We start from the raw sequence: 26,830 nt of genomic DNA, 5'->3' as shown, positions 1-26,830 counted from the left end.
TTACAATGGTGGCACGGCGGCATCCTGGTACTCAGGGTGGAATATGGGCTGGACCACACTTCTCACAAAAAGCTATGGCAGTGGGGGAAGCAATGCCACTGACTGGGGGCTCTGGGGGCTTGGTGAATGTCCCTCAGATTTTGAGATTAAATTACAAAAATGCTGTCTGTGCCTTTTATCTTATTCTTTCTTGCTCCAAGGTTAAGTCCATATGGTAAGGAACTCAGAGCCAGGGAAGAACTGAAACCTCAATCACTGGAGTCCTGCTAACAGTGGCTCTAGTTTGTGAGGAGCTGGCCAAGGCTGGGGATGACTCCAGTGAGGGAAGACCTAGGAAATCCTCAACACTGAACATGTTAAGTAGCCTTGGCTGTCCCCAAACTCCCTGTAAGTATCAGGCTGACCTTGTATTCTCAGAGAACCACCTACCACTAACTCCTCTGAAATTAAGGAATGTGCCACCATTAGACTGGTTTTACTAGTATCTCTGAAGAGGACTTTCAATGGAATTCATTTTTCCTAATTTATTATTTTCTTTACAGAAAATTATTTGTAGCTCAGTATGCCATTCAGTAAGCTAAGGCAGGAAGATCAAGGCCATCTTGGTCAACTTAGTGAGACTTTGTCTCAAAATTACAAAAGACTGGGGTTGGGATGAGCCTTCCTGGCAAGCCCGCCCCCCCCCCCCCAAAAAATCTTCACACATGTTCACTCTCCACCATCACAAGAGAGCTAGCAACTTTCTAACTAGAAAAAGCCACATTCTAAATCAGACAAATTTTCTTCTTTTTAATTGAGTACTTCATTCAGATGTTTCCTCTGCTGGCTTCTGTTATGGAAGCAGCTAGGTCCCCACATCACAACTGACTTGACCAAGTGAACATGGGCCCCAAACCAGGGCTTTTGGAACAGCAAAACAATAAAGCGAAACCCAAGCCCCTCCTTTCACTCAGGAAGGACTGGGAGTCACTGGGTCCAACCCCACCCTACAACTGTAGACACCTCGGAGTCTGGACTGCACAGAAACTTGGGAGCTAGGAACAAGGTAGCAGTCCCATGTACTGTAACTCAAGCATCTGACCAATAGGAATGGACCTACTCTTGAAGGCGTTTTGGCATCTACTTAATTTCCCAAAGAGGTGTAAAATATACCAAAAGGAATACAACGGGTCAGAATAAGTCAGCTTTCTCACGATGAACTTTCCTGAGTAACAACTTTTGATTGTTGAGAAGCCACAGCACAGTATTTCAAAGTGACAAAATCCGGGGCAATCAGAGTACATCCAGCAGTGGCTTAACGCTCAAGGACAGGTTTGCACAGGACATAGGTGTACACACCACTTTTCTTCAGTGTATATGGCAAGTAGCCAAGACCCCTCATCATTAAAATAAGTTATTTTGTACATTACAGTGCACAGAGGAAAGGAACTTTCACAGAGGTGACCAAAAGGCATTGTACAGAAAGTCTCATGGTGAGTGGCAGCCAGGGCCTGCGGCCTTCAGGAGCTTGAGCCCTGCTCTTCGGCTGCAGAGGCCTTAGCAGCTGTTTCCTCCACCTCCTCAACTGGCTTTGCCTTCTCTTCCTCCTCCTCGTCTTGGGGATAGAGGTCTGGGTATTTCTGCATGCACTCCTGCATGGCCCGAAACTGGTCTATACAGTCTGATCCCTTGATTTCCTCTTTGCTGTAGTGGAAGCAGGAAAAGGCAGACTTGAACTGTTCCCCACAGGGGCCGCTGGCCATTCCCCCAAGGCACGGGCAATTCCAGTTAATATCTCCATTGGGCAGTATCAGTCCTGGAAGAGGAAGATGAACAAGGTGAGAGATGCCCTCTGTGATCTTGAACAAGCGAAGCATGTTTGTTTGGCCCTTATTCTGTGGAAGGCTTCCCCATGACCTTCTTCTGGTCTATCGTCTAAGCCACCTCCCAGAACTAGAATCAGAACTCTGAGAGTTAAATACCAGGAATCTCCTAAGCCAAAGCAAGTACTGATCCAAGCCCTGCTCCCCACGCAGTCCCCGACCATGCCTCTGCTCAGCACAGCCCAGAGAGTGGTGTAAACATATGGCTGCAAAAAGTTCTTAAAATCTGTTGTACAGCACAAAACAAGTGCTGTTAGACTAGTTAGTTAGGCTCTATTCTTCCTACACAAATCAAACATTAGGGTGGGGTATAGCAGAGCTTGCCACTCACAGCCTGCAAAAAATAAACTTTTTTTTGGTGTTTTTTTTAAGACAGGGTTTCTCTGTGTATCTTTGGAACCTGTTCTGGAACTCACTCTGTAGACCAGTCTGGCCTCGAACTCACAGAGGTCTGCCTGCCTCTGCCTCCCGGGTGCTGAGATTAAAGGCATGTGCACCACCATTGTCCTACTAAATCAAACTTCTAAGTTAAGTGATGTACTATGAATGAGCTAGAAAGTCAAGCTGTAGGTGGGCGTTTAGTAAAAGCTACATTGGCTTCTTCCTTTTGAATTTGTCTTTTTCTATGAACTTTATTCACATCTAAATAGAATTTTCTAGTTTTCAAAGATGGTTCAAGATGACATTTCTACTTTCAGCTTTGTGATAGTTATAAAAGAGTTCTCCTATGAGCCTACTGAAGCGGAGAATGCTGACAATCGAGCACTTGCCACTAGTACTGAGGATCCTTGGCACTGAAAAGAAAAAAAGGAAAAGAAAAGAAAAAAAGGCCTATATAAACTGAAATGCCACATGATCCTTTACTCCAGTGGCATGCCCAGGCGCGGCTGCAGACCTAGTGTCCGAAGTCCTGGGTTGAATCCTGCCTCTCAACACCAGCTCTGAGAGCCTATCAGCAAATCTGCTCCAGCTGTTTGGGGACAGCAGGAAATGTCGCTGGTGCTCCTCAGCAGGTGCCTCATCAGCAACAATACAGTTACAGAGTAAGTTCCTCTACATGACGCTGCATGGCACCCTAAGTAGTCCTTCTGACACTGTCTGCAGGTTTCTGGGCTTCAGAGTCAAGTCAGGAAGGTAGCAGGGCCCATCAGATCCCCAGAGACTTCCACCCAACTTCCACCCCACTACTTGCAACCTCTGAGGGATTCTCAATACTGAACATAATGCTGGCACTGCAGGTTCCAACACGCTAACCCACAGAGAACAGCTTTCAAAGAATTAAGACTGACATTTAAAAGCCATAGCCCAGACGCTATCTATGGTGGCACATACCTGTGACCCCAGCCTGAGCTACTGTTTGGGACAGGGTCCTAGCTGTACTGGAACCTACTCTGTAGAACAGACTGGCTGGCCTTGAAATCTCAAGTGCTCTTGTAGAGGACCTAGGTTCCATTTCCAGCACACAACAACCTGTAACTCCAGTCCCAGGGGTTCTAACACCTTTTCCTGGCATTGGCAGGCACTGGATGCATGTATGAGCAAAACACCCATACACATAAAATTAAAAAACAAAACAAAACAAAACCCACAACTCAGGTCTTGTGATATGAACTGGACATAGAACACACATCTACAAGATGGCAGCTTTAGCAATTACAGCATAGAAGTGCATTCAAACACAAGCAGACAGTCTGTCTGCACACACCTCCAGAGTTCTACGACATATGTGCAGCTAACAAGGACTCAAGGTAAACAAAGGATCAGAACTGACGTGAGTCTGTACTTCCTCATTAAGAAAGACTGACTTCAGCAGTCGCTATCAGAGCACTAAAACTGCGACATCTGACTTGCAAATATCCCCAACACAGTGCTAGGTACTCGCCCTTACTTGGCAATAGGCTAACAGGTGAGGGTCCCGCCCACAAGCATCTGCTTTAGATCAAGTCTGAAAGTCCTAACCACACGCCCGTCCTCCAGGACTGCCTGCTTTAAGCTCAAACTCACTCACCAACAACTCTCAACTGAAGTAAGTACCTGTTCCAGTGCTGAAGTGAGTTGTGTTGACGCTATATGGACAGGGAATGCTGCATTCACCTACCCCACAGACCGGAGTACCTATGAGTCTAGCCCAAAGCATGACATCCTGTGTCCAAGGGGCTACCGTTACATTAGGAGATGAGCCCAGGAGTATGTTACAGTTCTGAGCAGCTTTGCTGAGCCCTCTTGATTTAACAGGGGAGAAGGACCAGATGCCTGGCTGCTGCTCTCCTGCCTGCACGTTAGTTGATACACATGGCAGGGCTCACCCCAGTCAGCTGACAGAGCAGAGATCCCTGTCAACCATAACTTCAGTCACTCTCAATCTCATCAGTACAAACACGTACAACAGAGACAGAATGTTTTAGTAAGAAACTGCTGCCTGCTGCCTTGGCACAGTCCCAACCCCTGGAAGAGAGACACAGCAACCAGAGTCGGACATTTGTCCCCGCCCAAGGGAGACAAAGTGGGAAAGCGGTGCTTAACATCAAGCCTCCCCTGGAGTGTCTGTGGGACCCTCATCTCTCACCGTGCTCTTCATAGGGATCATTGGGGTCATCAGCCACCAGCTCCGCACTGCTAGGAGTTTCATGGTCTTCTTTGGTCACAAATATGATCCGATCCTTCCCTAGGGTTTAGAGCAGGAGAGTGAGTTCAAGATTAGTCTGGGCTGCATAGAGACCCTGTTTCAAAAAGTAAAATCAAGTAAATTTTTAAAAAGGAAGAGAACAAAGGGCTAGAATAGCTTTCCTGAACACCCTGTGGCTTACCCTCTGACAGATTCTGGCCATCAGTTATCTGCCTCCCCATCACAGCGGCCACATGTCAGGCATTTACATTGTGGTGGGACCGTTCCTCAGCACCCACACTGCACAGGGTATTATCTGTTTCCATGGTGGCCCCTTGGGGGCAGACTTTGGACTGGTTCAATTCTGGATCCTGTGTGGCATCCAGCCCTCTACCCACCACTCCTTCAGGGAAGAGCAGTGCCCTCTGCTCACAATGGTGACTTACATAGGCTGGAACCTCCAAAGTCCCTCACTCCCAAACCTTTGCAGCACCCACACTGTCCTCCCAGACACACATTACCGACCTTTGACCTGAGCACTGAGCATAACAATAAGGGCAATAGAGACCCATCAGCCCCAGTCCCAAACTGAGGAGGAGGAGGAGGAGGTGGAAGGAAAGGTCAACGCCCAAAATTCCTAACCCTCCCAGTTTAAGTGCCCGAACAACCCTGAGCCTTCTGACAGCTCACCCTGACCCAGGGGACCTGGGGTCCTCACCCAGAGGGTACATTGAGTAAACCTGCCCTTCCTGAGTAGCCCCGAGGGAGGTAGCTACTGTGAAAGCTGAGGTCAGGCTGCAGACAGGTGGCTCTCTTAAAGCTGCCAGCACTGTGTCTACTTCTCCCACTATTTTGGAAAGTTCTGGTTCAGGCACGTGAAGGAAGAGTAAGGCAAAGAGTGGAGCCCACACTTGGGCTGGAATACCCAAGGAAAAGGCCCAGAGAAGGCACACGAGGGCAAATGTCAGAGAGGCCACCTCAGTGAAAAAGACAGTTTAGGAACAGGTCTCACACAGGCAGACACAGAAAATGGGCAGGTCTCCACACACAGGGCTAGTCCCACTACCCACCTGCGCTCTCTGCCAGAGGCAGTCTTGGCCTCGGCACCCAACAACTAACACAGCCAGACTGCTCTTCCCACTGCTGGAGAAAGCATCTGAGCAAGGCCACTAGGCCATGCTAGAGTGACTAATGAATGACCCTGGAAACTGGCCAGTTTCCAGAACCCCCAAAAGCAATTTGTATAACTGCTGAGTTCTAAGCAAAAGCAGCTGACAGTTGTGACCTCAGCTGAGTGCAATCAAACTCTCTGGCACATGCACATGGCCTTAGGCTCCCAGACAAACACCCAGTCAGGTTGGGATGAAGCAGTTTAGGGCTCCTTTACATCTGAGTTGTTAGCCCTCACATCAAAGCAAAGGTAGGTATCCTTTATTCTCCTTTCTTGAAATAGAAAGCAGGTAAAACACATGCAACAAAATAAAAGGGAAAAGCATTTTCCATAAACCTTCAACACTTTCTGCTTGGTATCAGGACTTGGGGATGGGGTCATGTATCAAGTGAAGAGGACTAATTGGAGGTAGGGGTTGTCTACAGAAAGAAAAATAAATAACTCAAGTGTTGGGATTCCATCTGGGGCTAGGATAAAGAATTTAAAAGGGACTGGGGCCAAAGCTCAAGTGGTAGGATGCTTGCTGAGTAAGGCACAAAAGGCCATATTGACCCCTACCTTATTAAATAAAGGGGGCAGAGCAGACCACACCAATCCCAAAGGTAGAGGCGTGAGAGGCTGGAGCTCAAGGCCAAGTGAAGCTGGAAGGCAAAAGGTGGCTCTAGGAATTGGGTGTGTTCTCACTGGGTCTGAGGTTTTGAGGAAACAGCCTCTGAAATGGTCTTCAAAGCCTGGCAACCCCTGCAGAGCCCTTAGCACACTGACTCAGCACTTTCCCTATTACTGGGCACTTAGCAATTATCCATCCATCTGGGAATGCTTTAATGTCAACCTCTTCTCATTCTATAGACACAGAAATTGTCACCCTCCTCACCATTACATACCCAATGGCTGAAACTTCACTCTGCAATAAAATCTTTGCTGAATGAAGAGAAGTGGGCAGGCAAACACTGGCAGCACAAGCGAGTGAGGCTTTACCCACACTGTAGGACTCCCTGAATATCAACCTAAGTTCTTCAGTCTGGAGACTGATAGGTGTATGGACCTTTGACATATATGTGTCCAGGCGATCATTTGCTTAGAGGACAGGCATGTACCTGGGGTCCTTCAATTAAATCCTGAGCACCCACTATATTTCAGGCCTTCTGCTATGTCTCAGGTTGGTGGGAGAAGACAGAAATCTCAGCGTTTATGAGACACAAAGACCTGGTGACATTTGGGCTGGTTCCTAAAGGACAAGAACTGGCAATGTGCGGAGCTGGAGGGAGAAAGTGCCTGACAAAGGCATAGCCAGAGGAGTTGAGGAGCAAGAGAGCAACCATGAGGCTGCAAGAAAAACACAGTATGGTCACCTTAAGCCTTACACAGTATTTTTATCTTTTGTTGTTTTTGAGACAGAATCTCACTACGTAACCCTGGTAAGGAGGAGCACACACCTTTAATCCTAGTATTTAGGAGGAAGAGGAGGATCTGAGTTTGTAGAACACAGTGAGACTGTTTCAAAAACAAACAAATAAACAAACAAAAAAACTAAAGCCAAGCAGTGGTGGTGCCCGCCTTTAATCCCAGCACTCGGAAGAGGCAGGCGAATCTCTGTGCGTTCAAGGCCAACCTGGTCTACAAGAGTTAGTATCAGGACAGCGTCCAAAACTACCGAGAAACCCTGCCTCAAAAAACCAAACAAACAACAAACAAAAAAACTAACTAAAAACAAATACCACACAATGGTTATCTTTTGAACCAGGAAGACGGGTTCAATCCCACAGTAGCAGCAAATGGACCCAACCTCCTTCCTGGAGAAGCTAAGGCCAGTAAACCCTTCAAGAGGTAGCAGTGTTTACCTGCTTAGCCTCCTTTCCGCAAAGACTCGACATCAACCTGCCAACTGGTTGTTTTAGAGGAAACAAAAATCTTCACAAGACTCTCCTGTCTAACAGTGCTGGGAGACGGGGTTTTTGGATAAGGGACACCAAGGGCTAACCAACAGACAATAGTCCTCAGAAAAATGTCAGTTAATTTTGATGCCAGGAAGGGGGTGTTCTAGGGTAGGAGGGAAAGGCTGTACTGTGTGGACTGCGCCTTTTAACTAGATACACGGCCTTGGGTGGATTAGTTCCCCCTTTACCCTCAGATTCCCCAGACTTACAGTGAAGAAGTAAGGACCTACTCATCCTAAAATTCTGGGTGACCCAAGTCTCTCTGTAGCTCTGTATTCCAAGAAATTCTCCAGCTCATTCCTGCCCTGGGCACGTGCTAGGTGAATACCTAGCATGAACGAAGGCCGACCTCTCAATTTACGAGACTGGAAACTAGGGCCTGGAGGGGTTGGCTGGCAGCTCAGACACAAGGAGCCAGTTAGTGCCAGGAGGCCATGGCACAGACTAGTCCGGAGTCTTCTGGGCTGCTGCCTACAGGTAACAACAGGGAGGGAAGTCAGTGGTCCTCAGCGTGGCTAGAGGCGGAAGAAAGGAAGGCTCCGACTGGCACTGCAGCTCCAGGACCTGTGGGCTCTAGGGCCGAGTAACCCGTCTCAGTTTACCGTTTGATTAAAAATGTGGACAATAACAGAACCTGACTTAGAAAGCTCGCGAAGTGTAGTCTCAAGAGTTCCTGGTTAAAACCATAACACCTGGTATACAGGAGGAGCTCAATAAACGTTCCTGCCAGTGGCACTTTCCGGGATAGTTAAAAAAGCCTATGCGGGATACAAACACGTGGGTAGTGCTAAGGACGAGGGTGATTAATTCATAAGAGTCCCCGATTGCCAGCCAGATACAACGTGCTCCGCACTCGTAGGGCCCACGTGAGGTCTCCGAGGCCCGGGTTTGAGTTTCACGGTGACCTTGAACCAGCCTCGATCCTCACGGAGCCTCTACTTTCTCATCTGGAAACCGCCGCGTGAGGCCCACGAAGAACCCACGGCTGCCCTGTGGAAACCACCCGACCGCATGTCTTTCGCAGGCCCGCGCCGGACCGGTCTCCATGGCAGCGCCCGACCTACCTTCTTGCCGGCAGTAGGACATGGTTATTCCCGACGCTCGCAGCTCTCCGAGGCAGCCTGCGCGACCGTAGCGGATACACCTTCAGACTGTGACCTCCCTTCTCCTCTCCTCACGCCTGGCGGGCGGCACTTGAAGCCCGCGCGGACCCGCCCCCTCCAGGCCTGCCCGCCGCGCGCCTGCCTCCGAGCCTTCGAAACACCAGCGCCTCTCCTCCGCCGAAAACTACATTGCCTAGCAGCCCGTGCGAGGCAGGTACTACATTTCCCAGAAATCTCGCAACGCGCGCGCGCATCAGTGAAGCAATGGGTGTGTTGCACTTTGTGGCGAAAGTGTCCGACAGCGGACTACATTTCCCAGCAGGCCGCGAGATGCGCACGCGCAGACAACTTGCGGGACGCAGATAACTACCCGCGGGGCGGTAACTCTTGTCCTGAGTCCTGCCAGGTCTCGGATTCCATGCGGAGTCTTGCAGATCTGTAGCAGACAGGAGGTCACCGTATTCTGCATCCCGGTCGTCAGAACAACTCCTAGCAGAGCAGTGCGAGACCACGGAGGCGAGCTGGGCCCACCATGGCCGCGAACGTGAGTAACTCCTGGTCCCCGGGCCACACCATCATCCGGGCCGCTTCTTCCTCGGGTCCACGCTGTGTCCTTAGGCGATGCGACCCCAGTGGGTGAGGCGGCCTTGATCTCCCTGCTCTTGTCCATCTGTCTACTCACCCTCAGGCCGCGCATTTGTGGGACGCTCTCCTCCGTCGAGTCGCTCGTGCATGCTGCTCTTTCGACTTCTAGTTACTTTCTGGGCCCCCGGGGGTATGAAACTTGGGGACTAGAAGGACCACAGGGAAAGTGTCCGTCGGTGGGCGTATTGGCAAGGCGATCCCGCCCAGGTGGATCTGTCCAGCAAAGGCCGCTCTGACCTCCTCGCTCTAGGGGGTGTGTCTGCCGGGTTGTGATACCACTGTAGCTGGACGAACCTGGCTGGATCACCAGGAGAGGGAGGCTTTTCTCTACCTCCTGGTCCCTACCGCACTTATTTGGTAAGAGACCCTGGCTGAGGATAGTCTCCCTTATATCCGCTCCCCCCTCCCCCCAGGTCTCTGGTTTCTTCCTACAGCAACTAGTCTTTAGGAACTATAGTAGTGAACGCTAACATTCATTCAAGGAGCTGAGCAGCATCACTTTACTAGGGGACTGGGTGTGGGAGAAGCTGGTGACTCACCACTGCCTCTGGCGAAAGCGCCTCTGAAGCCAGTTCAGGAACACTGCCAACCCCAGGCACACCCTCCCTCCTTGGTAGAGTGTCATGCTGCCCTCCTCTGGCCCGTTCTGCCCTCTTCCCAGGCTTCTCCTCTGTCCCGCAAACTTCTTCTTGGCCTCCTACATCTCCTGAGAGACCAGAGTTTGTGTCACCCAAGCAGTGACTGCTTGGCACATTGTCCCACTCTGGAAGGGGCGAAGAGCCAGAGGTTAGGAAAGCTGCACTGGAGCCAGAGGAGAAGGCAGCCTGTAGACCAGTCTAACAGGAGCAGGTGGACCCTGCTGGGACTATCATCATCATCATCATCATCATCATCATCATCATCATATGTTGCACTTCCCCAGCAGAAGACACCTGCTCGGGGGCTCTAAGCCAGCTTATGCTGCAGCACCAGCTTGGGAAGGTGACAAGGGCAGGCTTTGGAGTCAAGCCTAGAGGCAAATCAAGATTCTTCCACTCTTAACTTCCCAGGGTTCACTCTCTCATGGGATCAGTTATTTTGAAGTTTAGGGAAGATTGCTAGGTACCAAGCCTGTACATGGGAGGTACTTAACCCATGAAAAAGTCACTCTTACAGGCTCGTACAGTAGAGACCATCTTGGGTATGTGTGTTGGGGTCTGACTCCCACACCAACAAATAGAAACAACAAGATATCTATAGTAGCCATGTCTTTTTCCATCCATTTTTACATTATTTTCCTGGGAAGATGTGAACAAACATCCATTAGATCAGACAGGATGACCATAGGCCAAAGGAACAAGTCTACCAACTCCATCTTGGTGAACCAAGGAGGTTATTGGGTGTACTTGCAGGAGCATAGGTAACCCCCAAACAGCTATATCACCAAAGTCCCACATCAACATGGGTGACCACCCCTGGAAAGCTGTATAGATGGAGTGTCGTCCCCTTTGCTCCCAATCCCCCTTCCGTTAGCCTTCTGCCTCCTGTATACTCCAGCAGTACTACATACTGCTGGGGGTGAGATATAGAAGGAGAGTGGCTGGACTCTCACCTGAGGGTATAAAGACCCTCTTCCACTCTTCCAGGAAGCATGCCCGACCATGTGAGGGACTCATGTCGATAATCAAAACTGTTCTTATTTCAAGATGGCAATGGCTGTTCATGCCTAGGGGACAGAGTACCAGAATATCCATACTGTAGCTGAACCACCAGGCAGGGTAAGCAAGAAAATCTTAAGACAGTGGGTGGAGCAGAGGCACCTGAATTCAGCATAACAACTGCCCTGTCAGGTAGGTATTATTACCAGCAAGTGAGGAACCAGGACCAGAGAGGTGGAGTGTGTTACCAGGCTCACACAGCAACAAAGCTGGAATTCCAACCCTGGTGTGCCAATTTCCAGGCCCAGTGTATTTCCACCTATTGCTTCATTGCTTATTGAGTCTGAGCCCAGTGTGCTGGAAGTGGGTACATAAGTGTGCATATACACATACATATACATACACCCATATGTGCCATTTCCCATCTTACCTCTCCCCCAGCTGGAAGAACGTCTTCCTGCCCTCCCTTCCTTCCTGGGCTTAGGAAGAGCTGGAGGAACACAGGTCTCCTTTTTCTGCTTCCACTTGTTCAATTCACATTACAGTTAAGCGATAAGGAAGACAGTCTAGGGCAGAGGGATCTGCCTGGATTTGAACATTCACTCACTACTTATAAGCTATTGATCTGAGCAGATAGCCTAAGCAGTGATCTTGATTTCCTCATCTGTGAAATGGAGTAGTGGTAGTCTCTTCTCCCTTGAACTGGCTTATGACTGGCCTGACTGATGGTCACCTTCTTGTCTGCAGCGATTGTCTCCACTGAGTTTCTGATGGTATCATTCTGGCTTCCGTGGGTGTCCTCAGCAGGCCTGAGGCAGCCCTGGAGAGCAGCCAGAAGTGGCATCACCTATGATCACAGACTTGGACCCAAATCCATCCTCTGATCCTGGGCAGGAAGGGACCTGGCTCTCTGAAGTGCCTGCCTGGTGACCACTTTGTATCTCTGTGACTTTCATCCACACCCACAGTCTGGGTGGCAGCCTCAGTTTCAGTGATGGAGAAATCTGATAATGTCCCTATAGTTGTAACTCCCATAGGAGCCAACTAGGCCCCAGCAGTGAGCCGCCACCCCAAGCACTGGAGTTTAACCTCCACTTTACCTGTGAAGAAATGGAGGGTCCACAGCTAGTGGGGTAGCAGAGGCAGGACTCAGGCTCGGTCTCTGCATTTGGTGATAAGCACTAGACATACTTCTGACAACAGCAAGCTGGGCAAATCCTGCACCACTGACCTGTGGCTCTGGGCCTACCGGGTGTTGCCTGGGCATGCCCATCTGCTTTGTCTTTCTACTAGCCCTGCACAGCTGGGGCAGACAGGATGCCACTCCACACCATTGCTTCACAGTCCCCTACTGAGGGCGCCTTTTTCCTGAGGTCTGCCTCTATGCCCGCTCCTCCAAATAGCTTGTCTTGATGCCCTAGCTGGAAGGTGCAGCCAGCACTGGGCCCACCTCTCACTGAATTTTCAGCATAGCCACCTGGTAGTTCTTAGAACTGTGACCCCACTGTCCGAAAGGCCACCTACCGCTCTTCCAACCTCACAGAACAGCACAGTCCTCAGGAAGCCCAGCCATTACTTCTCAAATTTAATTAAAAATAATACTTATAGCTGCTTTATAAAACAGATTGTTGGTGTCTTTAGCATTTGCTTGCCTTGTGCTGAACTTATGGCCCAGAAATTCTATGCCAAAGTAAAATTGTCCCTCAGTGTCTGTGGGGAATAGAGGTTCTTCTGGGAAGAATAATTTTGGACACTCATCAAATTTTCAATTTTCCCCTCAGTATTCCAGTATCGGCAGTAGGAAAGAGCATGTCAAGGTGACATCTGACCCCCAGCCAGGCTTCCTGGAGCGGCTGAGTGAGACTTCCGGTGGGATGTTCGTGGGGCTTGTGACCTTCTTGCTCTCCTTCTACTTAATTTTCACCAATGAGGTAAGGTGCAGGGTGAGGATCCAATGATTGACCTCTGAAATAAAAGGCCTAGGTTTACAGGAGGGAGAGGGCTGCTGAGTTAATCAGAATTCTTTCTGCTGTGACACACCTCAGTGTAAGCCAGAGGGGCAGTGAGTCAATTCGCACACCTGAGAACCTGTTTCAGGCATGGCTGAAGCATTCAACGTCCAGGCACTCATGCCGGATTGCTGGAATTCTGCTTCTTTGTGGTGACATTTTATGTGGGGGGACAGCCCCTTCCCTTGGAGCAATTTCAGTCCCCCATCCAAGCAGCTTAGCATCTGTGAGACTCGGGGAACCAGAACCATGTCTTTTGAAGTCAGTTTAGCAGAAGTTACAGCTATCTCTCAGGTTCTTAGCGTAGGTCTTGGTTCTCTGAACCAACACCAGACTCAGTTTCACCTGACTACATGGCCTTGGAGGGCAGGGAAAAGCTGTAATCATGAAAAGCTGGAAAAGGTGCCCCTGCCACCCTAGGTTCTCCCAGAGGCTCCAGGCACCTTTGGGTGAGACAGATGAAGTGTGTCAGTTAAGCTGAAAGCACACCTGGTCGGCAAGTCCTGGATCACATGATTTGGACAGTGCTTCAGATTGGCTTTTGTAAACCACATGGATTGGAAGCTTGGAGAGTGGGAGGCAGAGGCAAGTGGAGGCACAGGACTAGTCCAGGGCAGGAAGACACAGAGCTATTCCCAACTTTGGGGTCTGCCTGGGTTCTAGTCTTGAGTCTCCAGTTGCTAGACCTCAACAGCTCTGCTTGCTGAGGCCCATCCCTCTCTCTACCCACATCAAGGTGTCAAGCAGCACCTGAGCTGTTGAAATCCCTTCTTCTGCCCTCTGACAGGGTCGTGCACTGAAGACAGCCACCTTACTTGCAGAGGGCCTGTCACTTGTGGTGTCCCCAGACAGCATCCACAGTGTAGCTCCAGAGAATGAAGGGAGGCTGGTGCACATCATCGGGTCCCTGCGGACGTCCAAGGTAGGCTGGTGATTGGGTGGCAGCTGCCGACTGCAGTAGCTCAGAGTTGGACCTCAGAGAGACCCACGTGGGTGTGATTGTGCCCTCTGTGACTGTGTGGTCAAGTCATTTCTCAGTCCCAGTGTCCCCTATGCTAATGACAACATTCTCACAGTCATGTGATGACAACAGCTCAAATTACAGTTTGCGCACAGTATGATGATTGGAGCTGGGCTGTTGTCTGAGCTCAGGGTCATGGGCGTTGTGCTGAGAGCTGAGGCTGGCAGCTTCATGCTGGTCTCCGTCTTCACTTCCAGTCCTGCCTGTCTTTATCCCTCTTGCAGTTGGGCTCCTCTGGACTGGGGACTCTGGATTGCCATACATCTGGCCTTTACACTTTGCTTGATTCTCTTTGAAGCTCTTGTCTGACCCAAACTATGGGGTCCATCTTCCAGCTGTGAAATTGCGGCGGCATGTGGAGATGTACCAGTGGGTGGAGACAGAAGAGTCCAGGTGAGGAGCCAGGCATCGGGGGAGCGGAGAGCATGAGGGCGTGAGGGGCTCAGTGCCAAGATAAAGGGCGGTGGCTTTTATGAAGAGGCCATTTAACCAAATTCAAAGTGTAGGGTCTGCTTATCAGAAAAGTGTCAGACCCCAGCATTAGTGCATGGGGACCTTTCATTCGGAGGTGACAACAGTCTAGCGCAGAGTGGGCCAAAGCAGAAAGGGAGCTGCTCAGCTTACTTCCCTGGACATTCCAGGGTGCACTGCCCAAGGCATGACAGTCCAGGCTCAAATGGTGTCACTAGGAATTAGTGTGGCCTTCCACTGCCAGTCCCTGCTCAGCTTTTCCTGCACTGGGTCATCTCACAGAAGGCACAAGCCACTTCTCAGTTAACTCACGTCCTGGTCACTCAGAACCAGACTCGGCCCCATCTGAACTACATGGCCTGTGAGGGGTAGGGAGTAATCAAGGAATACTCAAGAACATTCCCCTGCCACCCTAGGTTCTCCCAGAGGCGGCAGCTGGATATCTCTTTGAACCCAAAGCTAGCCATCTTTGGGTGAGCCAGCTGGAGTCTGTAGCTAAGCTGAGAAGCCATGTCCCTCCAGGCAGGCCTTCTACAGATAGTGGCTGCTCCATGGTGGCTGGGGACTGTCTGTTCCTGAGCCCAGCAGGCTTCCACTCCCTGTGGAGCTGGGCCGTGAGGCCACTTCAGACACTTAGCAGATGGCCCCGGGCGCCTGAGCTGACGTCTGCTGTCTGTGCTTTCTCTGCAGTGAGTACACGGAGGACGGCCAGGTGAAGAAGGAGACCAAGTACTCCTACAGTGAGTCCCAGACCCTCCAGGCCCCTGCACATCCCCAGGACATGTGACTTCCACCCTAGCCCAGGCTGGCAGTGGTGGGCACCACAGTGGGGCTGTGGGCAGGTGTGGAAAGCCTCAGCACCAGGCAAAGTTCCTGAGTGCCAGTCCTCAGGGTCCTGCATGCCCACCATCCAGGGAGTCCTGAGCAGCTACCTTGGTCCCCAAGGGTCATGGTAAGAGGATGCTGAGACCACTCTTAGCTGGTGTGAATTGCCCCTTCATTCTTTTCATGCAGATACGGAGTGGAGATCAGAAATTGTCAACAGCAAAAACTTTGACCGAGAGATTGGCCATAAAAACCCCAGGTGAGAGCTTGATCTGGGCCCACCCAAGTACAGTCTTGCTTACCCTTGCAGGCTGCAGCCTCAGTTTCTAATCTGAGTGATGGGTTGATGAACACACAAGATGCAGTTTTAACACCAAGCTCTGTGTTGGCATCAGGCACACAGATGAAGACCTGGTCTTTGCTGACCCTCAAGTTAGCACTGGCCTGGTGAAGGACTGAGAGGTTCCCCTGTGTCACAAAGTGCCTTGTTACTGTTAGCCAGGTTGGGGGCTCTAGGGGGAAGTGAAAGGATTCCTCAGGGGGAAGTCACTCTGTGGTGGGTGAGGATGATGAAGTAGCACTTGGGCATGGCTAGATCCTGTGAAGCCATGGTCCAGGTTGAGCCAGGAAGATGGAGACTGCCCAGGCTGGAAGTGGTATGTGGTCCAGAAAGGCTCCATTTCATGGAAAATTGTAGCAGCTTTCTCGGACCACCAGCCCCCAAATCATGACCCAGAGATTTAGTTATGAATGCCCGGCCTTATCTTGTGCTTGTCCCACTAGCTCTTATAACTTAATTTAACCTGTTCCTCTTCTTCTATGTTTTACCTTTCTTTCATTCTGTAGGTCCTACTTTCACTACTTCCTCTGTGTCTGGTTGGCTAGCAGCCTCTCTTCTCTCTTCCTCTCCCCCCTCCATCCCTCTCCTGCCTAACTATTGGCTGTTCAGCTTTTTATTAGACCAGGCAAGCGTCTTAGGCAGGCAAGGTAAAAACAGCAACACATCTTTACATAATTAAACAAAGGCAGCATAAACAAATGTAACACACCTTCACATAGTGAAAGTAGTATTCCACAACATAGACAAATATAACACATCTTTACCTAGTTAGAGTAGTATTCCACAACATAAACAAATATAACACATCTTTACCTAGTTAGAGTAATATTCCACAACAGCTAATAGGCTGGGACGGGTTAGGTAAGAGAGTATGCAGCTCTGGGTGATGAGACAGAGTGGGGGTTTCCCAGAGAGGGAACAGGAGCCTGGCGTCATGTGCCTAGACTTACAGGATCCCCTTCCTGGGTAGGGACTGTCCCCAGCATACGACAACCCAAAGGTGAGCAAACAGCTCCCTCCCTGGTGCCCCATTGTTGACTGTCCCCTTCTCTCTTGCAGTGCCATGGCAGTGGAGTCTTTCACAGCAACAGCCCCCTTTGTCCAAATTGGCAGGTTTTTCCTCTCAGCAGGTGAGTCTCGGGCCTTTGTAGAGGTGCCCACCCAAAGGCCTTTCTATCCCCTTGGCCTCTTCTAGGTCTGGAGCCCTAGTATTAAGCAGACCCACAGCTTATGGTAGTCGGTATCAGGGTCCAGTGGGCTCCCTTCTCAGAATTATACTCTGAACTGGGACAGAGTGAGGTGAGCCCTCAAGAGTAGAACCCCCACTCTTGGCAGTTCCTCTGAAGCCTGGATTGTTCTAGAAATTACCCCAGGTGCTACACCCTTTTAACACTTCTGTGCATGTCTGTTCCAAGCAGACATTGCACCAGAGACCTGCCTCAGGCAGCCCTCCCTCCCTCTGACCTCTGGTTCCACTTATGAGCCCTGCAAGCATATAGCTCTCCCACAGGGAGGTACATCACAGCCTCCTCTGTAACTGTGAGGAAAAACCCTAAAGATTTAAGGTGGTATCAAGAGTCATATAATGCTTGGGTTCCCCTGGGCCTATCCTGGGAAGGTGACAGAGGAGATGCTTGAGACCCAGATAGGCAGTCTTAGCCTGGCTGTCCCAGTAGCTTTGTCACTCAGCGGGTGCCTGTGGTGGAGGGAGGTCTGGCCTAGATGTGGGTGAGAGTGTGTTCCGAGGAGGGATGGCAGAAAGCCACTCACAGCTGTGACTAGGCTGACTTAGCAGGACAGGACATGGAAAAGCCTTCCTGGAAGAGTTAGTGAATGAGTTGGGCACAGGGCTGTTCTGGAGATAGAGTTGGGAAAGGGGGCATTGCAGCTGGTGTGGTGACACATGCCTATCGCCCTGGCACTCAGGGCGCCGAGGTAGGATTAATAAGTTTGAGACTGATTTGGGCTTCATAGTGAAACCCTGTCAGGGAACAAAAAACAAACCATGTATGACAGTCATCCCATGTATGGCCTTGTCATCCCAGCTCTTGAGGAGTGAAGGCAGTAAAATCCAGAGGTCAAGGTCACCGTTACCTCTTAGTGAGTTTGAGACCACAATGGGCTATATAAGACCCACTACCTTAAAAAAAAATCCACTGCATTTGGGAGATGGGCAAAAGCCAGAGGGCATAGGCTGGTACTGGCCTTGCTGTCTGAGAGCACCAAGGACAGAGTGTCAGGTTACAGGGTTAGCAGAGCAGGATTCTCAGTGGAGTCCATGGTTTCTGAGCATCCTGATTCCCTCAGGCCTCATTGACAAGATTGACAACTTCAAGCCCCTGAGCCTGTCCAAGCTGGAGGACCCCCATGTGGACATCATTCGCCGAGGAGACTTCTTCTACCACAGTGAAAACCCTAAGTACCCGGAGGTACATGGACATGAGGGCTGCTCAGATAGCAGAGGACAAGGCTTTTGAGTAGCACTGAGAGTGTGTGCAACAGCTGAACCCAGGCTGCCCTTGGCCAGGCAGACTGGAGATGGGCAGGCCTCCTAGGGAACGGGCCAGTCTGGGTGAAAGAGTCAGAACAGCCAGGTGTTGGATCACCATTCACTAACTCTCTCCCTCTTCTCTTCCACCCTCAGGTTGGTGATGTCCGCGTCTCCTTTTCTTATGCAGGACTGAGCAGTGATGACCCTAACCTGGGCCCAGCTCATGTGGTAATCTGCTTCCCTGGGGCTGCCCCCAGTCATGATTCCCTGGGTCCTAACTGCATTGCTTCTCATTTGCACAAGCAGCAGGCATGCTCTTAGGCAGTTTCAGAGGCCTGTGTTTTCCACAGTGGTTCCTGGACCCCAGGCTGGGAGCCACAGTCCTAATGGTGCTTGTCCAATTATGGCAGCCCTTTCTCCCAGCCACAGTATGTGGTCTTGGTTCTTTATAGTACACAATCAGAATGCCACCCCAGGGCCTGACCTCGGAGGCAGATAGAAGACTCTTAGGGCTCAGGAAGCCATGGTGGAGAAAGCACAGATGATCCAGGCCTGGTCTGGTTGCTTGGTATGCATATGCATTGTCATTCATCTGGAGTCCACTGTGACCACCAGTCCTATCCATAGTGGCTCTTGGTCCAGAAGGACAGCAGGGCCTTTCCCTGCTTCGGCCGGGGTTCAGGTCCAAAGAGGATATGTGGAGGCTGGGGGTTGGGGACGGACACCATCTGAGGTGAGTCAGGATGGCTGCCAGCAGTGTTTAATGAAAAAAGAATACACGTTTTATACTCTGTAGTTGCACATAACACAAAATGGAGAAAGGGGGCCTGTGAGTTGGGGTGTGACTTGAGATCAGGGGTTGAGGACCTTGACAATAGGGCCACAAGTTCTGCTTGCGAGTGATAAGAAGAGTAACTTCCTTTGTAGCAAGCAGGAACTTTCTTCAAGCTCCTGAGGGAATGGGGACCCCTATCCAAATGTCTGATGTTGGGAAAAGGACTTCTGGACTAGATACTCCCACTAAATTTAATTTCATTTCATTCCTAGGGGATAGGTACTGAGCTGTTCCCTGTTTGTGTCCCTTCGTGTCTTGGTCTTACTCTGTGGGCCTGCTCTCCTCACAGCTCCCCAAAGGGAAGCCCTGCTGTCTTACTCTTTCCCCGTTACACCGCACCATTCTGAGTCCTCCGCACTTACTAACTGAACTCTTGCCCCAACGGCCTCAGGCTCTGGATCTGAACTGTAGGCATTCATCCTTGGGGTCAGGCGTGTAGTAAATCTCTAACTTTTCTGCACTTGGTGAAATTAGGAGGGCACAATGGGATTCCTGGTTCCAAGATGGTGGGGATTTTATTTTCCAAAGAATTACTTTGTTTAGAGAGGCTACCATTGTGCACATTTTCATCCTTTACCAAAGCCCGCACAACATTTCCCAAAGGAAAGGCATTGACAGTGAGAATCATTAAAAATGAGAGTAAACCAGTGCTGGAGAAGTGTGGTCTGCCAGACGAAATGCTGGGACTTTGTCAAGCAGCAATGTCCCATGTGGTCCACACCATCTCCCTGTGTAGGTCTGCCCCAACCCCTGCTCTGCCCCAACATGGGCTTCGTACTGAGTGCCTCCCTAGAGCTTGGATTGAAGCAGCTTGGCCAGAGCACCAGGCGCTGTGCCCCATAGAAACAAGGAGAGAAGCCCCAGGTCTCCTCACCTCCTGACTGGTGTGGAGTCTGAGGGGTGGGCTGTGGGTCTCACCCTGTGCCTCTGTCCCTCGCTCCACTTAGCTCTGATACTGACTTTCCTGATCAGGTTACTGTGATTGCCCGGCAGCGAGGTGACCAGCTAATCCCATACTCCACCAAGTCTGGGGACACCTTGCTGCTCCTGCACCATGGAGACTTCTCAGCTGAGGTGAGTTGCTGCTGCCTTGCCTTTGTGTTGGGGACAGGCACATCCTGCCCTTCTTCTCGGTGCTATTTAAAAAGCCCCCAACACTAGCGGTCTGGCCAATGCAGGATGAAGAAAAGGAAACAGCACAGCAGCCTCCTGTGAGCGAGGCACTGAGGACTGACACTGCCCTCTCAGGCTGTCTTGTGGGTAGGAGTGTGAGCAGCCATGCCCCAGCAAGATGGGTTTCTAATAGACAGTCAGTTTCTGTGGCCAGGGCCTCTGACAAGTCATTTTTGTGCAGGCTCTCAAAATGAACAGGCCCACCCTAGAATAATCAAGTCGGACAGGAAAGAGTTCACTTTCCAGTGGGTACCAGAAGTGGGGACAGTGGCTGCAAGATTGCTATAAGACAGAGGCCACTCTGAGATGCCTCTTCGTCCTTCAGGGGCATCGATGGAGGGTTTGGAGCTGCAGTATCAGAGCCATGTGAGTGAGGTGATCATCCACACACAGGTCCCAAAGTCCCCTGGGTGTGCCTTTCCCAGTGCTGAGAAGGAGGAATGCTGGTTGCTCAGCTCTGCCCCTTTAGACTAGAGCATTGTCAATTCTAGCTCTTGCTAGTAAATCCAGTGGGTCCCTGCTGGGGCCTCCCTGTGTGTCTTAAGCAGGTCTGTGGGTTTCAATCCAGAACAGCAAGAAAAAGCCAAGGGTGCAGCAGGCACAGAGCATAGCTGTGGCCCTTCTGCTGCTATTACTGCGTCCTCAGCTGCCCTTTTCCAGCTACCACCAGTGGGTCATAGTGTTTGGACCCCACCTGCTCCTTTACCTGGCCAAGATAGGGTGTGGTCAGTCTGTTGTTGGGGAGCCTGGTTACCAGGCTCAGGGTGGGGCTGCCACCTCCCAGCCTGGGCTATGAGTCATCCTAGGAACCGCTCTAAAATTAGGAAGCCCTTTTCTCTCTCTCAGGGCTTTGCCCAACCCCTGGTTTCCAGCCTTCTCAGGCAGTCTCAGGTCTCTGGAGGACTCCAGAGGGTGGTGGGTGGGATGTGTGGCTGAGGAGGCCCGGGAGGGAAGGTTTGACTAGACAGGCAAGCAGGCAACCACACAGAGCTGAGAAGAAAGCTGGGCTCCAAAGTCAGGACACGGGGACTCCAGGGTCTGAAGAGTTCAGGGGCCCAGACCACGGCATGACTCACAAGCTCCCTGTCCAGCTCCTGCCTAGTTCTGGCTCTGCCTCTCACAGCCACAGACCTTGAACAAGTCTTACCCTCCCTGAGCCTGTTTCCTCTTCTGTTGTAATGAAACATTTTAGAAAACACCACCATTGTCATCCCCATCTCATGTGGTAGCTATTCACGTGGTCCACACCTGCTCACTAAACACAGGCATATCAGAATGGCTTTCCTGTTAACTATCTATGGTGAAGCCGTGGGGTTGTGTCACAACCTCACCAAGCCCCAGCTTCCTGTCTCGGGAAAACAGAGAAGAAGATTCTGATTAAGTTATTTTAAGTCAGATCAGTGTGCTTGTAAACCACAGGACAGTGGCAGCTAAATCCTGAGACAGGCGTCCATCTTTGTGTGTTAGAGATTGCACAAGAGTACTGTTCAATCAGAGCCTGGGAAAGGCTCTCAGGGAAACCACATCTTAGCCAAGACTGCAAGAAAGTGCAGAGCTGCTGGGCAACTGTGGGCAGACAGTCTGCACGCGACAGTACACAAGGCAGTTGCTGTGCGAGGAAGAAGGGAGGCCAGCAAACCGCGGGCTAATGTAAGAACCCCGTGAGGAACAGTGATGGTGTGGATCACCGTAAACAGCTGGCAGAACTTGTATGGTGAGGGGCGAACAGACCACACCTGAGTCTGATTTTGACTTGTGCAGGTGGGCGGGCTGTGGGATTATGTGCTGCCATGGAGAAGACAGACTCAGGTTGGGGTGGGTCTGAGTCAGTGCTCAGCATGCCAGGAGGCTGGACAATGTTAGGAGGCAGTGTAGCCCTAAAGCAGTGCTGGGCATGTAGTGTTATGTTTGAGTACAGGCACATGGGATGTGGGGTGCATGGGGTCCTGGGCAGAGTAGGCGAAGCAGACAGAGAATATCAGTATTTACAGGCCAGAAGGAAAACCAGGGACAGCAATGGGGTACAAAGGTGCAGCCTACAGAGTAGGAGGGAACAGTCAGTCAGGGGGCCTGAAACTGCAAGCAGTGTCCTGGAGTTGCGGGCTACTGCTTCACCCAGGACTAGCATGTGCTTTAAACTGTCGACCCAGAAGGGTGGGAGGTGCCCCATATGGACAGCTGCAGTGGGAAGGATGGCAAAACCATGTACTAAGGCCATAGATCTCTTATTCATATTCTTGAGCCAGACAGGCAGACTTAGACATGAGTTTTGCCCATCTCCCTGTGCTCTGTAAGGAACAACGCGCCGCCCCCAGGACCCACACTGTTGGTTGGTGACTCTGTGGATCCTGACACTGTGCCACCTTGTTGTACAGGAGGTGTTTCGTAGAGAACAGAAGAGCAATTCCATGAAGACGTGGGGCCTGCGGGCGGCTGGATGGATGGCCATGTTTATGGGCCTCAACCTCATGACTCGGATCCTCTACACCCTGGGTAAGTGAGAAAGGTGCAGGAGCCATCCTTCCCTCTTGAGGTCCTGTGTTCACCACACTGCATTGGTCAGTTGGGATCCCTTTCAGCTGGGATCCTTGAGAAAGACATCAAACATCTGGCCTGTCTCTGTGTCATGTCTGTCTGTCCGTCCATCCGTGCCCCTCCCCCCCATGGTAGTTTTAAGATGAATAGCAGAGAAAGGCAAGGCAGGTGTGATAGGCAGGAATCTTCACACCTGCTGAGGGATGGGAGGCTGGTCCAGTTTGGCCTGCTCTGCTCATTCCTTACTCCATGACTGGACAGTTATGGGGAGGAGGCTTGCCAGCCTATGCTGTGAACTGGATCTACACCTGAAATCCCTCAAGTCAGAGTCATGGGTACCCTTCCCTGGCCTTCCTTTTCTTGCCCTTAGGAGTTTCCTATATGGAAACATCCTCCAGAGCCAGGCCAGGTTTGTAGCAGCTAGCACATCTGGAGCCTGGGGAGGGGCTGCTCACTTGCCCTAAGTCTGGCATAAGAGAGTCCGAGTTTAAGTGTCCCAGTTTGATTCAGGACCTGGTGCCCAAGACGTGAAGTATGCTGCAGCGCACAATGCCTGTCTGTGCTCTATGCACTACCATACAGTTCGCGAGCTTGGGGCAAGGGTCTGGAGATTGAAACACACAAAGACACACAGACAGAGAGACAGAGAAACGGACCTCTAGTCACTGGTAAGAAGCCCTTTATTCAATAGCACCACGGAGGCTTATATACCCAACACAGTCAGGTGGGCCAACAGGTGAAAACCTTATCCTCTGATTCTCAAGACAAGGCAACACATGCTCGTGAAGCAGAGCTGGTAAACAACTTTGACACAGCTCAAATCAGAAGGAAAGTAAAGATGTCTAGCTAGCAGGGAAGAGCAGCTGGAGGCCAGGACTCCAAATGGTCCCAACAGTGTGCCAGACTGACATACTCAGCAGAATGAGAGCCTGCTCAGGGAGACTTGGTAGTCAGGTCTCTGCCCCAGTGTTTCCTCGTCCAGCCTTCTTGTGCCAGCAGAAGCCCTTCCCCCACATAGGTCTAGGACTGGGGAGAGGTGTGACAGGAGCACATCCCAGATTGGCAGCAAGTATTGGGGATTGAGGGGGATTTCCTCATTTACAGACAGAAAACTAAAGTCATTCCCTCAGACTTTCCCTAGACAGCTGAGGTGTGCTCATAAATACCAGCCACATTGTTGGCATGTCAAAGAACGATCAGAATTTATACAGAATTATGTTGGCCATGCGACTGAGGACAGGTCAGTTCCTCTGAGTCTTGGTCCCCACCATGTTTGAGAAGCCCTGTCTGTGATTCTGGTTCTTCCATTGAAGGCATGCTGGTAGGTAGGACAGATGTAGTGTGGAGGGAGGGATAAGGGGAGCTATGGCAGGGCCTATGTAGTCCTCTCTGTCCATCAGTCAAAGTGGCCTGCTGAACGCCAGGCGCTTCCTCTGCAGGCTTGGCACAGCAGCTCAGAGCTCAGGCTCCAAGCAATGTAGAGTATCAGCATTGGCTCTGCGGGAGAGAGGGTTTTGGTGACTTCAACATGCACTTTGAAGGGCCAAGGCACCCACACTTGGGACTGGGCTGAGCAGGAATAAAGCGGTGGATGTCAGCTTGCTGAGCTTCACCTCCCCTGGATATCCTAGGCGAGTGTGAGGCTGTTTGGCTCTACCTTGTTGATTCCTCCCTTGAATGGCTGAGGGGAGTGGTCTAGGGCACAGATCACAGTATCCTCAGGGACTCATGACCTTCTCTTTCCCCACAGTGGACTGGTTTCCTGTCTTCCGAGACCTGGTCAACATTGGCCTGAAAGCCTTTGCCTTCTGTGTAGCCACCTCACTGACCTTGCTGACTGTGGCTGCTGGCTGGCTCTTCTACAGACCGCTGTGGGCTGCTCTAATCGGCAGCCTGGCCCTGGTACCAATAATCATTGCACGGACCCGGGTGCCAGCTAAAAAGCTAGAGTGAAGCCTCAGAGGCCAGGTCCTGTCACCTCTGCCCAACTCCAGCTGAAACAGGCATCTGCATGCCCCATTCTTCAAGGGGCCAGTATCTAACCTGCATATAGGGTTTGGTATTCACCAGCTCACATCTTCTCCGCCCCACTTCTTACCAAAATGCAGCTTTGGTGGGCAGAAGCACCCTGAGGATGGTGACCCAACGAGTACTGTCCTGCTTTTAATGCCTTCCCTTCTCAGGGCTTTATTCCACTCAGCTGTCAGCTGACCTGCCGGTGAAGGACTCAGCCTTCTCACTGCCTGTCCCTCGTCACTGAAACTAAATGCCAGGACTGCCACAACCTCCGGCATTACTGAAACCCCAGAATGCAGCCATCACCCACTCCTTCTGACCACATCTCATCAGTAGGACATACCATACCCAGGCCTGGAGAAGAAAGTGTACTCCAAACCAAGTCTCTGGGTAGACCCTGATGTGGCCTAAAGAAACACCTAAGTTCTATCTTGTCCCAAAGGTCACTGTCACTGTGGCTGGACAGTGTTCTGGTATAAGCCCTGACCTCTGGTTCTGTTACTCCACTTCTTCACGTGTTCTTTCTATCCCAAGAAAGAGCCAAGACTTGAAAACACACACACACACACACACACACACACACACATCTATGAATGGCTCCCACTTGACAGTTGCTCTCACTGAGATTAACTCAGGAACGGTGTTTAGGTGGGTGTGGCTTGACTGGTTTTAGTTCCCAAAGCCACAAGGAAGCTTTAACTTTGTGATGCTTCTGAATCAGTGTTAGCAGATTTGTTCATGCTAGGTCGGGTCTGTGGAGGAAGCCCCCCTTTGTCCTCTGCAGTCACAGATATCTTGCTCACTTGAAGGTGATTTTGAGTTTGTGGTCAGTGTTACAGGAAAAGGCTGAGTCTTTCCTACTAAGAGGGCTCATTCACTGTGACCTCCAGCCAACTGAAGCCAAGAATCAGAACCAAGGCTTGCTGGAGGAAACCCAGCCTTTTTCCTAGGAATGCTTTTGACCTTGACACTCCAGCCTCAAGTAGTTGCAGCTCAGTGGTTCTTTTTGCATTTAATGCCCATCGTTTTCTTCATCCCAAATAAAATTCACCCATACCAATGGACATAATTAATTTCTAAGTCTTCTCTTTACTATTACATCTTTGAAGGGATGCTTAGCCCTGATGTTGTCACAGATCCTTGATTTATCCTGTATCTCAATCCTATTTGCAAACTGCCCTAGTGGTTGCTGTAGCCAAAAGTGTTTGGTAGCTGACTAAGGTGTCAGAACCCCTGACCCTAGTAATATCTGACAAGTCCCTCTCATGTCTTGTGGTATCTGTGCTTTCAGCTGGGGTTCTTGGTAAAAGTGCAGCCAGAGATGCCTTGCTGGGTTTAGGATGGAACAATATTCACTACTATTTAGTGCATGAGGATGCAATCTCATCTAAACTCCAAAAGATGGTTTGGGAAAACACGGTACAATCAGTGATAGCTAAATATGCAATCCTCGGGATTCAGTCTGTAACTTTTTCTTATATGGGTTTTTTCTGCTAGCTTAAAGGTGTTAAGAGCAAATTATGGAAGAATAATTTAATGTCTTTGGAAAACTGAGGTTTGTATTAAAATTTGAAATAAATTTCTACCTATCTTGGTATAGGATCTTGCCAGTAGTCTGTTTTGGGGGGAGATTTTGTTTCATTCTTTAAAGAAAAACTGCCATTAGACTGTTTCAACCGACTCAGCTATTCATTGCTACAGGTGATTTCAGTTCTTTCAAAAGAGCAGCTCAATATTCCAAGCCTTTAAGCCTACTTTGTCTGGGCTTTATTTAAAATAAATGACTCATGCTTCACCAACTTTGAGAATGTGCTAGAAGCAGCACTGGGTTTGAGCGTCACACAGATCAAGTCTGCCCTACTGGCTCATGGTGTTGGGCCAATCTGTTGTATCTGTAAAATGGGGACAGAGCCTGTCACCATACACGGCTGTAATGAGTGAATAAGCTGAAGGCCAAGCGCCCAGTACACCGCACCTCTTGTTTCCTCCTGTCTGAGGCACTGCCATGCCGATTACCTCGCAGGAAAACTTTCCAAACCTAACGTGTCAATGCCATCCCGCCTTCGCATAGCTGACCCCTGCCAGAATAGGTTACATCTCCAGAAACATGACTATGCCTAACCAAAACCCCCCAAATGAAATCCTGGTTAGGAA

General features: G+C 50.5%; 2 protein-coding genes across 2 annotated transcripts; one reads left to right on the top strand and one right to left on the bottom strand.

Moving 5' to 3' along the window:
• Positions 1-769: 769 nt before the first annotated feature.
• On the bottom strand, positions 770-8,845 carry Chchd4 (coiled-coil-helix-coiled-coil-helix domain containing 4). Its single transcript, XM_038319947.1, has 3 exons — positions 8,640-8,845; positions 4,429-4,527; positions 770-1,795 (listed from the first exon to the last, which is right to left on the bottom strand). The coding sequence occupies exons 1-3, from the start codon at positions 8,659-8,661 to the stop codon at positions 1,500-1,502; spliced, it is 417 nt and encodes a 138-aa protein (XP_038175875.1). The 5' UTR covers positions 8,662-8,845; the 3' UTR covers positions 770-1,499.
• Positions 8,846-9,035: 190 nt separating this feature from the next.
• On the top strand, positions 9,036-26,275 carry Tmem43 (transmembrane protein 43). Its single transcript, XM_038320735.2, has 12 exons — positions 9,036-9,222; positions 12,742-12,891; positions 13,757-13,891; positions 14,289-14,383; positions 15,152-15,201; positions 15,476-15,545; positions 16,686-16,756; positions 17,934-18,055; positions 18,271-18,345; positions 19,925-20,026; positions 22,501-22,618; positions 24,411-26,275. Exons 1-12 carry the CDS (start codon positions 9,211-9,213, stop codon positions 24,611-24,613), a joined length of 1,203 nt encoding a protein of 400 aa, XP_038176663.1. The 5' UTR covers positions 9,036-9,210; the 3' UTR covers positions 24,614-26,275.
• The last annotated feature ends 555 nt before the right edge of the window (positions 26,276-26,830 follow it).

Source organism: Arvicola amphibius, chromosome 2 (genome assembly GCF_903992535.2).
Source record: "Arvicola amphibius chromosome 2, mArvAmp1.2, whole genome shotgun sequence".
In the NCBI taxonomy this organism is placed as follows: domain Eukaryota; kingdom Metazoa; phylum Chordata; class Mammalia; order Rodentia; family Cricetidae; genus Arvicola; species Arvicola amphibius.
Note: the sequence above shows the minus strand (reverse complement) of the source record. Positions and strands in the feature narration are given on the sequence as shown.

Excerpts from the sequence above, each read along its gene's own strand:
- Tmem43 (XM_038320735.2), top strand. Across the intron at positions 14,384-15,151 it reads GTGGAGACAGAAGAGTCCAG|TGAGTACACGGAGGACGGCC; the intron begins GTGAGGAGCCAG and ends CTTTCTCTGCAG. Across the intron at positions 18,056-18,270 it reads AAAACCCTAAGTACCCGGAG|GTTGGTGATGTCCGCGTCTC; the intron begins GTACATGGACAT and ends TTCCACCCTCAG.
- Chchd4 (XM_038319947.1), bottom strand. The coding sequence starts at position 8,661 with ATGTCCTACTGCCGGCAAGAAG. Across the intron at positions 4,528-8,639 it reads GTCCTACTGCCGGCAAGAAG|GGAAGGATCGGATCATATTT; the intron begins GTAGGTCGGGCG and ends TCTAAACCCTAG. Across the intron at positions 1,796-4,428 it reads TGATCCCTATGAAGAGCACG|GACTGATACTGCCCAATGGA; the intron begins GTGAGAGATGAG and ends TTCCTCTTCCAG.